This window comes from Gambusia affinis, linkage group LG05 (assembly GCF_019740435.1).
Source record: "Gambusia affinis linkage group LG05, SWU_Gaff_1.0, whole genome shotgun sequence".
Classification (NCBI taxonomy): domain Eukaryota; kingdom Metazoa; phylum Chordata; class Actinopteri; order Cyprinodontiformes; family Poeciliidae; genus Gambusia; species Gambusia affinis.
In genome coordinates this window covers 20,952,157-20,968,639 of record NC_057872.1, presented here as the reverse complement: position 1 = coordinate 20,968,639, position 16,483 = coordinate 20,952,157, and the positions used below count along the sequence as shown (strand labels likewise).

General features: G+C 36.9%; 1 protein-coding gene across 3 annotated transcripts in view; it reads left to right on the top strand.

Annotated features, from left to right (window-relative positions):
• Positions 1-16,483, top strand: part of bbs9 (Bardet-Biedl syndrome 9) — a 141,357-nt gene that overhangs the window by 79,154 nt on the left and 45,720 nt on the right. For all 3 annotated transcript variants that reach the window (XR_006370562.1, XM_044116080.1, XM_044116081.1), the window contains exons 20-21: positions 3,602-3,851; positions 10,151-10,258. Coding sequence is in view for 2 of the 3 variants with exons in the window: in XM_044116080.1 (XP_043972015.1) it covers positions 3,602-3,851; positions 10,151-10,258 (358 nt within the window). In the remaining variant the exon portion in view is untranslated. The remainder of the gene's footprint in view (positions 1-3,601; positions 3,852-10,150; positions 10,259-16,483) is intronic.

The window sequence follows — 16,483 nt, the reverse complement described above, 5'->3', positions numbered from 1 at the left end:
CAATAAAAACAGTTTTTAGATATCCAGTATATGATCCATAAGTGACACTTTCTCTAATTTTGTTCTACTTAATATTGGTAAGTTAGACATGTAATTCAGAACAAAGCTTATTTCTAAGCTTGTAATGTCACAATCACCTTTGCTCAAAGTCCTAATTTTCCTTGCAGCTGCCTTCAGTCCCTCGTCATTTTTTGTCCCTTGAGAGCTCCCATCACTCACTTTCTCCAGTTTCTCCTAAATTTCTACATTTATTTGTTTGGTGCAGGTTTCCCCGCCCAGTTGAAGCTATGAACTCTTCTGCTATAATTTGTAAAGAGGTTTGGATCTCAAGGTTTGACCATGCATTTATTGTTTTGCAACTCGCCATCTTGCCAGCTATGATGTTCTCACTGTAGATTGAAAATGGTGATCGAGATGTCCTTGTAAGTAAATCCACAGGGCAGTCAAACAATGCATTCTGCTGCCAATCAATTCGCTTGAAAAATACCTGGCTATGTCAGGCTTGTACTACCACATCAGGTGGTTCCAAAAAACAGGAACCACCTCCATACGCAAGATCTGCGTATGGAGGTGAATCTGACCGGGACTTACTGGGGAAAAGTTGATTAAAACCACAGTTGTGGAGAAAAGGCTTTGGTTTTAGATATTTTTCTGTAAAGCACTTTGAGCTACCTTTCTTATGAATACTGCTACATATATATAATCTTGCCTCATCCTAAAATTTTCTTTTGTTGATAATCAGTGAATCAGCTACCTAATATCAAATCCTGTTTTGGTATTACATACATAGTCAGGCTATTTGATTGTCGATAAAATTTTCTCTTATCGACAATGAATGAAGCAGTTATGCAATACCAAATCCTGTTTTTAAATATTCTTTCAGATAAAGGATTCCCCTCATTTAGTTAAAGTGAATTATGTTTCCCCCGGAAACAGACTGGATACATGGTTGTCATAGAAGCGTAACTCCGGTCTCCAAAATGACTTTCCCAGTCTTGACGGGGATGTCAGAACTGTGATATCGCTTTCTCTGAACCTTTACCTGTCACTTTGGGAGCATTTCACGGATGTTGCTATCCATGCCAGTTCAGTAACATTGCTGTCCCACCTGGGATTTTTCTCTGTGAGACGTGATGTTCTGAATGTTTTTGGAATGCTTCTAGGTTTAGCAAATGTTTTAAAAGTAGGAAGTGTCATGATCAGATGGGCAATTATTGTTTTTTGGTGCATGAAACCATTATGTCAATATTTTTGGCTTTTTTTCCTTGGTAACACAATCAATGTCTCCATTGGGCATTTCAGAGGAAAATCTGCACAAACACTGACTCCTAAAGTACAGTTTTGGTCGTAGAAAGTTACTGAACCTAACTTCAAACTTCAAATTTTATTTGTATAGCACATTTCAGCAGAAAGGCATTTCAAAGTGCTTTACATCAAATCAAACACAAAAACACAATGCAACATAGAATCAGCATCAAAAACACAACATCAAGTCAGATTCCGTCAATAAATTTGTAATTGATTACGTTTCAAATACAACTCTAAACAAGTGGGTTTTTAGTTGAGATTTAAAGGAAGTCAGTGTTTCAGCTGTTTTACAGTTTTCTGTAAAACAGGCTTAAGTATATTCAAAGCTCCCAGTAAAGTGTGCTTGCTGTGATTCAGTAACAGGAAAAAATTAAATCACAATTTTGCAGAAGTAATTAAAAATAAAATAAAATATAATGAAGAATTAGTCACAAAGTCCAACTATTTCAAATGAAATCTCAGAAGAAGTTGTTTTTGTAGCTGCTTTTATTTATAGTTTGCTCATAAAATGGTGATTTCCTATAAACATTTGATCCAATACTTGTTAAAATGAATGTGCATTACCTTTAAATCATCCTCATTAAAATACGTACTGTTGTCCACAAATATTATTTATCTTAAAAGACATTCTGTATAGTCTCCAAGTTAAGACAATTTGTCTTAATTTCTTGTCCTATCCCTCAGTCCAAACCTGTTCTGCTTTGTTTGCTTCCCCTCTCTCTCAGTGATGAATCTCAGCACTTCAGGCTTAAATATATTAAATATTGTTCAACAGTATGTGAGATGTTTGAGTCAGTGGGTGAGTGCTTCAGCCTGCCAAGTTTCCACAGAAACCTGCAGTTATTTTGTTTTAAGTATTTGATAATCTGGTGAGGTATTGTGATGCGAACAGGTCACCCAACTCCCATCTGTCCTCCTCCGCCCCTTCCTCCCCTCTCATTTCTCTCTCTCAAGATTTTTCCCCTGTCTACTGTCCTCGTTATTATCTCTGATCGTTCTTCACCTTTCCGCTCATCTTGTGCTCAGTCTCTAATATATCTTGCCATATCATCTCCTAGACCTTTTACAACCATCTCTTTATGTCTGCTGCCCTTCATTTCTTTTTTTTTCTTTCTTTCTCTCTGTCAGTATCATTCTGTCACCATTATTATGGAGCTGATTACCTGTCATTATGGCTCATTACAGGTCAATCATTGTGGCGGCAGGCAGGGGAAGGAAGGAATGGCGGGTTTAGAGGGGGGAAGGGTACCTGTCAACACACTCTTACGCCTCTAATACCTACACGCAACAAACACACATTTGCCTCTTACTTAAGTTGAAAGTGAAGTTTTGAAAGTTTTTTTCTGTTTGACTCATAATGAGTTTTTTCTAATGTTTGACAATTCAAGACTTTCCTTGAGGTCAATGGGTGCAAGGCATAGTATATAGTCAAACTTGTTTAATTTCAACTTGTTCTTCTATTGTTCTTTGCCCATCCAAATTTGTGTTGTTAAGGTAACAGCCTCATAAATTTAAACTGAGTAGTCTGTTTTCACAAAGACACTTCCAAGCTAGTTGGAGGATCCCAAGGCATTCACAAGTGAAAAGGGAATATTTAGACCTTGGAGGGAATATTGAGTGTTCATGTGCAAGGAGACCTTTAAAGGAATGTGTCCAGAGTTGAGCCTGATCAGATATCCAAACCACTTCCACTTTTTATTTTTATTTTTTATCATATCCATATCTCATGACCATAAGTGAGAGTTGGAATGTACACCAACCAATAAATTTCTTATTTTGGCTCTGCTTTTTGTTCACCAAAACAGATTGGAGCAGCACTCCCTTTACTACAGACAAAACCTCAATCCTTCTGTCCATCTCCCCTTTCCATCCTACCAACACTCATGAAAGCAACACCTGTTCCAGTGCATACTGTCTAAGGAAGCAACAGAGGCATATAATCTGCAAAAAGCAAATATTAAATCTTGATGTTTCCTAACGAGATGGAATCCTCTTCAACAAAATCTGCAGACTTTCTTCACAGAGGACATGATAACCAAATCATCCTCAAAGTTCTCCTTTTCACCAGTCTGACTTCCTTCATCACTGGAGTTTGGAAATTTATTTTACTTTATTGTGTATTTTTCTTTTATTATAATTTTTAAAACATAAACATCATAAAATCTAAGTAAAGATTACATTAGTCGCAGATAGTCATTTAGACCATCATGTTACTCTTATATTTGTTATAGTGCTAACTAGAGATCTTATCTCTCTCTGTGATCCATGTTCAATTTTTCTCTTGTTTCATCAGGGCTGGGAGGAGAGCTGTGATGCGGCAGTCTCCCACCTTCTCCGGAGCTGCTTGTCGCGAAGCCCCAAGGACCAGGCCACTTCTCTGGCGCAGGCAGGCGGTCCCGTGCTGGGCCTTCCCCAAGACACCACCCGCCTCAAGAAACACATAGCCCTGCTCTGTGATCGCATTGGGAAGGGAGGGCGGCTCACCCTGGCTTCTGAAGCTAATGTCCAGATCCCTGCACACATTCAGAATCTCGCTGCTCCAGGTGAGTAAGAAGGGGAAAAAAAAGAGGAAGATAAAAGGAAATTAGATGGGCAGCTAAAGCAGATGTAGTGACTGAAAACCTTGGTGTTGACGATAGTTAATCATGCAAGATTTTATATTGTAAAAAGTTGAATTTGTGGACTTTTTTCTTGATAGTGAAATATATTGTGGAAATTTAGGTGTACCAGCAGCAAAGTGGATGACATGCACGATTACACAATGTTAATTATGACAAGAAAGACAAAAGAGACTTTACAGTAACTGCAAATTTACAACATTAGAAAAACATTATTAGAGTTGGTATATCCAGATTCAAGAAATGCGCAACTGGGTTGGCCAGTTTTCTAGATTTTAAGTGATATAAATCCTAATTTTTTGCAACCTTAAAGCACCCTGTAATTTATTATTTAGTGGATTTATTTATGAGACATAAATCATAAATAATTAAGTTGTAATAAGAGTGCACTGTACTCTTATTACAACTCTAGCATAAATCCCTGTTTTTTCTTTTTCTTTTTTCTTTTTTTTCCCCAAAAATATTGTTAAATAATAGTTTAAAAATTACAATATTTGCATGTATGAAAGGAATGACTTGAGTGTTTGTGTTTATTTATTTTTTTAGTCATGGAGTCTCGGTCTTCATGTTGGGCTTCTACCAAAATTCACACACATGGAGGGCAGCACTAAACAGGCTTCTCAGATCTTGCCTTCTCACCCGCCCGTAAACATACACACTTGTTTGCTTTTCCAACAACACTTACGGAAATCGTTTCCCCCCTCCCAAACCACAACCACACAAAAAGAGACATGCACATGCTGGGGATACAACACATGAAGTTGCACTTCACTGGCAGGAAGTGTGTGTGTCGGTGTTAATGTGTTTTTGGTAGTTTCCTGGAAATAAAAACCGCCTGAACAGAACCGCCTCATGGAACAAAATCATCAGCAGTATGCTTAAAATGAGCTAGAAGCAGCTGGAAGCTTTAGTTCTTAAGTGCTGTAATTAACACAGATGAACAGAATTAATTCATCCAAGAAACATTCTCACTATCACAATTGTATGTTATAAATCATCTATTTATCAGTGGATTAGTACAAATCAACTTGCACAAGTTGGTTTAACTTTTTATTTACTAATGTTAAAGGAATAGGTCTTTTTTTTTATTAGTTTGACTCTATAATAGAATATGGTTAGCAAATTTGGCCAAGGTAATTATTGTTAAAAATATAATTCTTTACAGAAAACAAACTTGGTATATCATTTTAGCTGAATTGTAGATTAACTTATTTTTTTTTTGTTCTCCCTGAGCCACTAAAACTTATGCAATAGATTAGGTGTCTTATTCAGCTGTAGGGAAAAGTTCAAACTTTTAATTTCCAGAAGAGGTAGTGATGAATAAATCCCTTCAGAATTGGTTGTAAATTACACCCCAAAAATGCCACTTTATGCCTCTAATTACTTGTTACTAAGGGGCTCAAATATTTAAAAATAAAGATGGAATACATATAGCTATAATACATATTTCTCTCCTTAAATTGTTGGACAGGTAGATGTTTTCTGGGGTGATAGAATAAAGTTAGATTGATTGCTCCTTGTTTTGATGTGACTTTTTAGTCACTCAGTTTGTAACATATTTTCTTTGAGGCTCCAATTATTTGTGTGTGGACAAAAACTTGTTTTCCTGATTCACCAGGGTGTAACGAGATGCTGAAGGAGGCAGAAGGAATTGCTATAACAACCAGTGGCTGTTAGTCTAGCGGTTTGTTGAGCTACATCACAATCGCAGCGCATGCTGAGAAATCTTCTACTGTAGACCATACATACCATTCATAGTGAACCACTGTTCCTATGATGAAGAGATAAAAGGAATCAATAAAAATTGCAGGAATAAGGTAGGGCTTTTTACAGCATAAACTTGATTTAGTAACATTAAAATCCCATCTCATTCTCGTTAACTCGGTGTCGTATTTCAACTCGTCTTGTGAGTTTTAGGTATTGTCACACCCCTTACTGCTGCATACTGCTAAACAAGGCACTTTTCTTTAAAATACTATAATTATTATTGCCTGGTGTTATAGCAGCATATCGTGCTGTGATTGGTTCTTTCCCACACAACTCATGGTCCGTCTTGTGTTGACAGCATCAAAAAAAAAAAAAAAGGTAGACTGGGAGCAGCTTCACTTGCCATTCGATTCTCATTTGAATTGGAATCTGGACTTTCAGACTCTATGCTCCAGAGTGTCTTTTGCTTGAGTATTAATAACTAATATTTTCTGAAAAGCAGTAAAATAGCTCATTTATGGAGATAATCACAAAGCAACGAGCACGTAAAAAACATACTCTTTACTTCTGTGGTGCAGTAAATGCAGTTGGGAGGAGATAAAGATAGGGTGGCTTTTTATCTTTTTTTTTCTACCCGAAGCCAGAGAAGTCACACACTTTCCCCTGTCAGCCTGAATCACTGACTGAATTAAGATATTTTCCATCTCTAGGGGGCCAAAAGCAAAATGACAGGGTTGTGTTTTTTTGTCTGAGTTTTTCAGTTATTTCAGGCAGTTCTCATTTTCTTTTTCTGTCACATTTGCCCTCAAACCAAAAGCATAAAGCTTAATAATGGAATTTAAAAAATTATTAGTCAACTTATTGTCAGTATTAATTATAGCGAGCATTTTTATTCCAGCTCGATGACACATTGGCGTCCTCTGATCTTTTAAGTGTATTTTCTCATGTTGCGCCTTTTGTATGTAATACTTTTTTAACTTTATTTCGAGGGTTTTTCCCCCAGTTAATAAAGCCACAGTCCATCTGAAGCAAGCACACACATTTTCTCCTATCCACACAGGCTATTTTCACTCTGTACCACTGGTAGCTGTGGTTTGGGTCCAGCATCTATTCCAGAATTACAGAGAGGGGAGAAGATGGGCAACGCTTATACATCCTTCAGTATTTGCATACACATACATGTATCTGTCCATGGATACGCGAGGGTCAGCACAGAAAACTACATGCAATGTATTTAAGTGTAGGTCATGTTATGTGTGTAATTCTGAGCAGCTGTCTGTGTTCTGTCTGTGTGGGGTTTCCAAATTGAAGAGTTCTCCTCCACAATGCTATATATAAATCAGCAGGGTGCTATTTTAGGGGAGAATTCACCACTACCTGAGGTTCATCATTCAGAAAATCTGACCAATGTCACCGTAATGTCAGTAACCTGCTTACACAATATTCAACCCATGATATATCCATATCCTGGGTGTGAAATACAATTTTCAGCTACACACTTCCTAAATGTTGATCTTTGTCTTCAAAAGCAGGTTAGAGCGGGTGCGATACATGAGTCGAAGTAGATTCAGTGGGTGTATGAACATGTGTGCCTTGAGGGGGGACTGAAAAAGCGTAAAGCCCACAGCCAAATTGCCGGTAACCACAGCAGCACAGTGTCACCCCCATCTTCAAACCACAGCCCAGAATAAGGCTGGAATGCTCTGGTGTGTCCGCATTTCAGACCAAAACAGACCCGTCGTTTGGAAGCAGCTTAACCCCTGAAACAGCCTGTCCAGAGTTGCTCTAAAACTGTCTCAAAATGGCCCCAAGTTGTCACGCATTGGTTTATGCAGCTTGTAATGTTCCGACCGATCAAACACGGATCACAGCTTTTGATGCGACTGTAACTGTGCCACTGTGCTTTTTAAATATCATTTGAAGCAATTAAAATCTATTGGGATTGATATTATGATGGAAATAGCTACTCATAAAACATCTAATAATGTCTGATTTTCTTTTACTACCTCTCTTGCAACTTATTCAAATGTGGGAGACTTTGTGTTTTAATCAGCATTTTAATGTCACAAAGAATAAACATAAACAATTTGAATGAATTTTGGACAGCAGAACTGAATACAGACTTGAATATATCATAGGTTTACTTTGATCTATATGTTAAGTAGGGTGGAAGTCTCCAGGGAAGACATTTACATTTTACAACCCACAGGCCACATCAAGTCTTTAGAAGTTATAAGTCGTTCCACATGAAAACTGGATAGTAAATTTTGTAGTGTTAAATTTACATTCAAATATTCTACATGTAGTACTTTTAATTTAAAAATTAACAGTTTTTTCTTTTTAAGTCTTTCATTTCCTGGATTCCATATTTGTAATATATCTGTGTAAAACTGCTAATAACCTGCCTAGAGTTGAATATAGACCTTAGACCTGCCAAAAGAAATATATAAATACACTAAACTCTAACCAGATGACAAAATACCAGCTATTTACAGGAAGCAAAAGAGTCAGAGGAATGTATGTGAGGTTAGCCGTAGGATAAGGCTTGTATGCGATGTGATTTTACTTCTTTTTTTTTTCTTTTTAGCATAAGCTGCTCCAGAGGTGGCCAATTTCCTTACCTGATGTTGATGTTAAACCTTGGTTAAAACAGACACCTACATATGTACCATTGAACTGTATGACAGTGTTAAAAAAAACAACTTGCCCTGGAAAAACACCTGCCCAATTAGAAGTGAGGCCTATCCCGTTTCAAACAACTGACATTGAGTGTGTGGCTGTGTGTGTGAAGCCACAGGCTGTGGTCTGACCAAAGGGAACAAGATTGGCTTTAAAAAAGGCCAGGATAAATATTAGAGAGGGCTTACTATAATCTGAACACACACAAATGTAGACGCAGAGGGGGAGATGGAGACACACACACATTCTCAGACACCTTAAGGTAGACTTGATGGCAGACACACATGCACGCTCTGTCTCATAAAAGCACACACACAATGGCACAGTGTGTGCTGTGCACGTGAACTGAAAATACCCTGAAACTGGACACAATCCTAAGGGATCAGAGGAAATCAGGGGAAGGGTGGAATAAGATGAGAGAATGGAGGGACTGGAGAAAATGTGAGAAAAAGCACAAGAGGCAGGTTAAAAGAATAAAAGAGGATAGATGACGAGGTAGTAAGAGAGAGTTGAGGTATATATTGAGAAGTAGGTAGAGAAAAGTCTCAACGTGATGGAAGACACAAGCAGAAGAAGCAAGGATGGGACGCAGCAGGAGACAGAGAGATGAGGGGAGGAGGAGACTGTAAGATGGGGTTGAGAGAGCGAGACAAGGCGTCCAATTCATCGGCCTCAGGAGCTCCTTAAATCCAGACTGATCCAGGGGATTCTGCTGGGGATTTTTATCTCTCACATACACAAAATCACACTATCACAACGTCACACATCCTAGTTCACGCACACACACACACACACACACACACACCACATATCCAAACTCTTGTTCAGAGCTATGCTTATATTCTTCTGAAATTGAATCTAATCTTTATGTTATCTTTATGTATTCTTTTAGAAATACACAAACAGTGCAGAGAAAACATATAAGTGTTTAAAATCAGTTTTAAGGAAAAAAAAGATTCACAAAAAAGGAAGATGTCAAGTTCTGAATGAAGCTCTTCTAGGAACTTAATAAAAAATATGAAGCTTTTTTTTATGTTTCAATCGTTTGTATGTTTATTTATTTATTAAATAATCAAACTAATTTGTTATTACATGTTGTTCCCGTCATATAACCATTGCTGCTTATATGACATTGAATAAACCCAAACTTTTACAACTACTAGTTAAGACACATTGTAGAACATCAAAACAAAATAGACTATATAAAAACAAAGGGTAAATAGCAACTTGAATCATACCAATTACAGTTTAGCTCTGAACCACGGAGAAAAGAAAGATGTTGTCAGAAATTTATCTCAGGACAAAACTTTCTCCGTTGTCTCTGTAATCAGAAAGCAAACAGTCTGAATTTTACAATGTAATTGTTCTTGTCTGGAACATAAATTACTTATTTTGATAAATGACGTGTTTTGTCTGATTAGGCTATGTAAATCTTAAAGCAGGCGTTGAAAAGTTTAAAAAGGCCTTTAAAAACCTTTGGGTTTTTTTTTTTTGTATGTACCCACAATTAAAATAACTGTTTTAAGATTGCTTCTTACTTTGAGGCCGCTTTTTTCTACCAACCTAATTATTTTAGCAGCTTAGGGGATAACATTTACAGTCTAAGTGTAATTTTAGTTTTACAATATACCCACTTGAAAAGATTTTCTAAATGTTTTGCATTTTGCAATGTCAGCTTGTTGGTAGAAGGTTGATGAGCTGCTGAAAACCTGGTAAAATAAGAAAACAAAGACCCTGTGGTGCCTATCTTCTGTGAAGATGCTCGACTTCTTTCAGCTATGTCATGTACCTATTATAAATGTAGGATATAAGTATTATTGTTTATGTTTTACTCACAGGAGGTGTTGAACCAATAGCGGAGGTTTCTGGTGATGGGGAGGAGCTGGAACCTCCCCAAGAAATGACCAAATTCATCAAGAAGAAACCATCAAAGAAAGTCAAGAAAGGTAGGAACATGTAGTCCTCTGTAAGTAGATTTTCTACTTTTCTTTGCAGTTACTTAACATTTTTATCCAATTATGGGTCATCCTGTCAAACCAAGTAATATTACAATTCATCAGAACTTCATACCTAATAGATGACAATAAATCCTGACCAGAGCCTTAACGCTACCTGTTCATTGTCTGTTACTATTGTAACAGACAGTGTCATATCATGTTGCTTATTGTAACAGACAGTGTCATATCATGTTGCTTATTGTAACAGACAGTGTCATATCATGTTGCTTACTTGCACAGATTGCTTTAACTCCTAATGGCTCATAAGCTTTAGAATGGGCACAGTTGAGTTTTCAGACACAGAATGGGTTCTTGGCACATGTTACAAGAGAGATTGCCAAGAACAGCAACTAGTCAAGGGCACCCCCTTGACTAGTTGCTAAATAAATTAGCTTGTGTTGAGTGTCTGAGATTGATTACTAACATCTTCCTTAACTTTCCACCTTTTCATTTAAGCCGTTTTGGACGCTTGAGTTAAAATTTCATTATCGAGAGCACCTTGCACTGTAAAACAAATGAAAAAAGTTGCATATTTAAAATATTTAAAATCATATTTATATGGAACCATTCTTCCATATAAAGAAGAATGGAGCATGCATTTTAGACACTGTAACATTTGAAATAGTTTCAAAGAAAGGAAGGCACAAGTTTAATTTAGGTACCCTCATGTGGACATAAAGCAGAGATAACTGCTTGGATTTTTATTATTCTCTTGGGGGTTTTTTTCTCCAGTGGAACAGTTGTGTCTGCCAAAAACAAACCTGCAAATGACCACATTAGGTCAACTGTGTTTCCATGACAATAAACATCATAAAGCTGGAGAGATGCATCTGGAACATTCATTATGAAATATTACAAGTGTTGTGCCTAACACAGAGCTTTGGGGGATGCATTTTCAATAAGAGTGATTTATTTATTTTTTTCCATATGAACACGTTACTTGCCACCTGTAAGATTCTCTGCAGTTCTTGACAACGAGCCTATTTTTTTTTGTTTGTTTGTTTTTCATCATGGTCAAAGTCTGTAGATACAGAGAGGTCTTTGAAGGTATTTGTTACGCTTTTATGACAGAATTATGATACATCTGATTAAACATTAATTTACACTACTTTTTACACAAAATTTAAGAAGGCAAATATTATTATAGAATTGGTTATTAGTTAGCATCTATTGTTTGCAGTTGTACAAACCTTTTGAGTAAAATGTTAAAAAAAAAGTTTCAAAAGCACAGTTTTATGGACAGGACATTTCTGAAATCATTTGGGGAGAAGAAAAACTGTCTTCACTTTTACAGGCATACACTAAGCAGGTCTGTTCCCTCTGCCGTTTGTTTAAATTGGATCACACTCACATCCTCAGTTGGATTTCTGTGGCCTGTGATTGCCACTTGTATATTTTTATCCATACTCTTCTTTCAGTCTGCTCTTCCATCTGTAAAATTGATTGAATCACGTTAGATCAGAAAGGCAGATATCTTGGTCTGTGTTCAATTCTGAAGTGAGTTTTCTTCTCATATTTATTTCCATTTCTGTCTCTGATTTTTGTCTTCTTTTGTAAGGTTTAATCTCTTTTAGTATATTACTAGTTTATATAATCCTGAAAACAATAACCAGATGTCGTAGAAATACACATGATTCGAAAAGCATGAACAAACATAAAACAAAGTACATCTTATTTGCTGGCTTCTGCTTCTAAGACACACACACAGAAACACACTTCTACCACAAAGGGGCTTTTGGTGGGCACACATCCTTGTTTTATGATGGTTTGTCTAGCCTTAACACGAGCACAGATTCTCTTTGATGGGCTCTACTTTCATTAGTGCCTGATTTGTCTGTGTGTGCTAGATGTGCACATGTGTGTGGTTAATCCACTCAGGCGTCACCACTAATGAGAAGGGGAGGAGGGGAGGTGTGAGAGACACCGAGAAGGCGACGGGGGGATCCTTAGATACACACAAATATACAAAGTGTACGTCTAGGCAGCACATCAGTGTGCGGAGTAAGTTCTCAGATTTCACATGTATATCTTTTACTGTGCTTCCATTTGCCATGCTATTACCTTTTTAATATGTCAGCAACCACACATATGGATTTAACATTAATAATCTTAATTAATTGACTGTTTTTAGGACATAATGTATAAAAAATGCTCAAAGTTGATTTGATGTCAGTCAACATTAGCAGGGATCACTTTTGTATATTAATAAATTTATTTCTGTATCACAACCAAAATACATATACAAAAACAGCAAGACAAACATCACTTGGTTAAGATGCAACCACGGGATAAAAGCCGTCTAGAATAAACTGTGTTTTTGCTTCATCAAACGGAATCCCTCCAAATATTCAACCATCTTTTACCTTCTGTCCTTACCAGCATATTTAATACTTTTACTCATTTATTCATGCCATAGTCAATTCTAGAACAACTGATTCTGACCAAATCGGAATCAGTTGTTAGAACCGAAGCAAACATGAAATTAAGATATAGCAAAAAGAACAAAAACAAAATAACACTGTGCTGCTTTATTTGTAGATTTCTCTAAGGCATTTGTCTCAGTCAGCTATCATCAGTCTCATTTTTCCCTTCTTCATTTGAAGAAAACGACAATCAAATGTTGGACCACATACATTCTTATTAGATAGTATGATCTAATAAAAAATGGTGTTAAGCAAAGTTTAAAATGTTTACATAGTGCATCAATGAAAGATGGTCTATTCCACAGATTTAGGACAGCTGCTGAAGCAGACTGTTTTTTATTTGAGTTGTGAAACAACCATGAAAAAACCTGCTGTTGAACTGCTGTTCTCCTGCAGAGTTTTACCTAAATATTACAGAAGTACATCTCTTAAAGCCTTAAATCCGCAGCATTTGAAATAAATTCAGAAGCTAAGGGGAAGCCAGTTGTTAGATTACAAGTCTGGAGTCATTTCTTCATGGTGTTTTGGTGCCAGTTAAAAGATATATCGCTGCATTTTCAACATAGTTTAAACAATTCAGAGAGAATTGATTTCGACAGACTTAAAGAGCATTAGAGAAGTCTTGACAATACATTAGGAAAGCATGGAGAAGTTTTTCCAGGCCTTTAAGGAGGAGACATGGCTTCAACTTCACAAGGGCTTCTTCCTGGTAAAACAAACTGATTTCACAAAAGCATTTAACTGCTCTTCTAATTTATCAACTTTATGTTGTGACAGTTACCTAGAAGTAAATGAATGTATTTATTTCTGGGGGGAAAACTCATGATTGCAGTTTATTATTATGGGAAGAAATCCGAATGAAGAACACTTTAAAAAATGTTGCTACATCTAGTGGCTCAGCCTCAATCAGTAGCTACAGTAACTCACTCTGGTAATAAGGAAGTTGTGGCTTGTTTCAAGTTGAGTCAGGAGAAATAGTTATGAAATGGAAACGTAGCAGAAGAAGATTTATCAAGATTACTTTAGTTGTCACTGGAATTGGTGGGCAGGTATTTGCAGGAGATGCAAATTAAACTAGGTTTGGATTCATACAAGATTTCTACAACAAAAAATACTGGAGATTCTTACCTTTACAGTATGTCCTTAAGCACAACATTGTGTTTTCCATTGAGTGTGTCTTTTTGCAAAATGTTGTAGAAAGTACAACATTTTTTATTTTTTTCCACATAGTGTAGATACTGATGGATATTTAGCTTCTAGATTTACCTGGCTACAATAAATACTTGACATTATGCACAAGGTTTGATTTATTAATTAAGATAATGTTTCATAGAGATTGATGATGCTCTTCGGTTAAGAGCAGAACTGTCCTTGTATCGTATATTGACAATATTAAAATCAATAAATTTACACTGTACATGTTTTATTTCCTGTCACAGTGGCATTAGTCTCATAAGAATTACAGTAACTACAATGACAAAAAGAAAACACTGATAAATTATTTTAACTTCATTATGCAGTTTATCATCAGAATTGCATTGTAAAAAATTGTTTTATTGGGCCAATGTAAACTTTAAAACCTATGTCCATACATTGATACAATCTCCTCCATTACCTGCTGTAGCCATTGAACTTTGCTGTGTCCTCAGAACAGGAAAACATCAGGTAGCTCACGGGGGCATTGCATATTACAGCTGCTAGTCTGCATCTGGCTTTGAAAACACCACAAGACTGGTGATATTACTTTTTCATCTGCTCTAAGCTCAGTACAAAGACACTGCATAAGAACAGTGCTTCAGACCTAAGTTTATTCACAATGATTTGGGCTTTATGTCTGTGTTTGTGTATGGTGAACTAAGGCTTAATATCAAAACAGAGACTTAACACGTTTTTCCTTTTGTAACTGTTTTCTCTCGTTTGCTGTCCGTCTCTCTCTCTCTCTCTCTCTTTCTCACACACCTGCCTTCCCCCACCCACACCCCCCTGCCACACACACACACCAATAGATGCCACTATTACAGGGCAGAACTACAAATAAAAATCTGTAATTAGTATTGTTTGCCAGGGAAAGCTCCTGATCATGTCTGTGGTTTGTGTTTAAAAGAAAACCAGGAAGGAGTGATGAAGGTTACTGGGGAAATGATTCGGGAAGTAGCGGAATGAATGAGGATAACATCATTTCCAGACTTGTTGTGATAGAAAGACAGAAAGAAATTGAGCGTACTTGCACACACAGTTGTATGTTTATTAAGCAGATTTAAAAACAACAATTGCAGCTGACCAAAGTACTGTACAATAAAGCAACATGCAAATAAAGTTAGATAAAGCAACAAAAGAAAGTGTTGCGATAAAGGAAATCACAAGCAACTGCAATGGTGTAATAGTTAAAGAGGGTTAAATGAGAATTTAAAACACTAAGACGTGGAGCCTGCCTAACGCTCATCGGGAGCTCTTGCCACAACTTTGAACAACAACTGATAAGACTGCCCCCTCTGGTTTTGGAGGAGATTTTGGGGAGAATCAGAAATATTTGGTCTGCTGGCTTAGAGCATGATGGAATATGGCAGGCATCTGTTTGGATGATTCCCAAACATGGCAAATTGAATCAAAAGAATGCTTAGTGGCCTTTTTAAAACCCACTGACAAGCCAAGAAGGTAACTTAACCTTTGAATCAGGTGTTGCAGGAGGGATGCATAACTTTGAAGTCTGTACTTCCAGACAGACTTTATTTTGGCCAGTTGCCTCAGGTAAATAGCTGAATTGACATAAATCATGTTTGAGGCAATTTTTTGATCCTAGATAGGTGATGAGAGATCAACAGTAGTAGAGCCGAGATCATGAAGATTAAAATATATCACATCAATTTTCCTTTCGTTAACCTTTCAGCTAACTGCTGTTTAAGGTCATTTCAGCATGAATAATGAAGTTGACTGAGTTAGAACTCTGTTATTTACTATAAATCTCATCACAGTTTAACAAAAATAACTACATATTATGCAAACATTGTTGTGTTCTCTAAGCAGGGTTTAGACTCAACTCTTCTGTAGAGTACTCCTATGTTCTATTCTACCCCATCTGATGATGGAAAAGTGCCAGAAAATCTTTCAGATCCACTGGCCCGCTTACAGTTCCCATAAAAACAAGGAACAAGGTGACAGACAACAAATCAGTTCAAAGCTCATATTTTCTTACACAAAGAAATACTCACATACACCTTCCGCCTACCTGTCTAAGACTTTAAAGTAATTAGGCCCCATGCCAAATCCTGCGGACACAGATCTCTCTGTTTGGGTACATGGCAACTGGAAAGCTCATCTGGTCGACTTGAAAGGCATCAAACGATGTCTGAGAATTGGACACAGGGAGAGAGGATTGTAGAACACACTCCTTGATTTTCATTCTCTTGAAGCAGAATGCTAAAAGAAAGATGAAAGGGAGAAGGGAGAGTGTCTTCTTTCTATTTCCTGCTGCTGCATCTCTTTTTGTTGCTGTGCTCCTCCCCTGCAGCCCACCTGGGATCACAGACATGATCCAGACCACAGATTCACACATGGAAACATGTGCAGTCATAAATGCAAAAACAGGAAAGAACAGGTCCATGTCTTGGTTTTTTTTTCCCCTAGCACATTGGGATTAGACATCAATATAAATACATTTTAACAGTTTACTGTAAATTTTAAGATTATTTTTGCCTTATTTTCTTTGACGTTAATTTGAACTTGGACCTAACTTTGGTGTATTACCTTAATC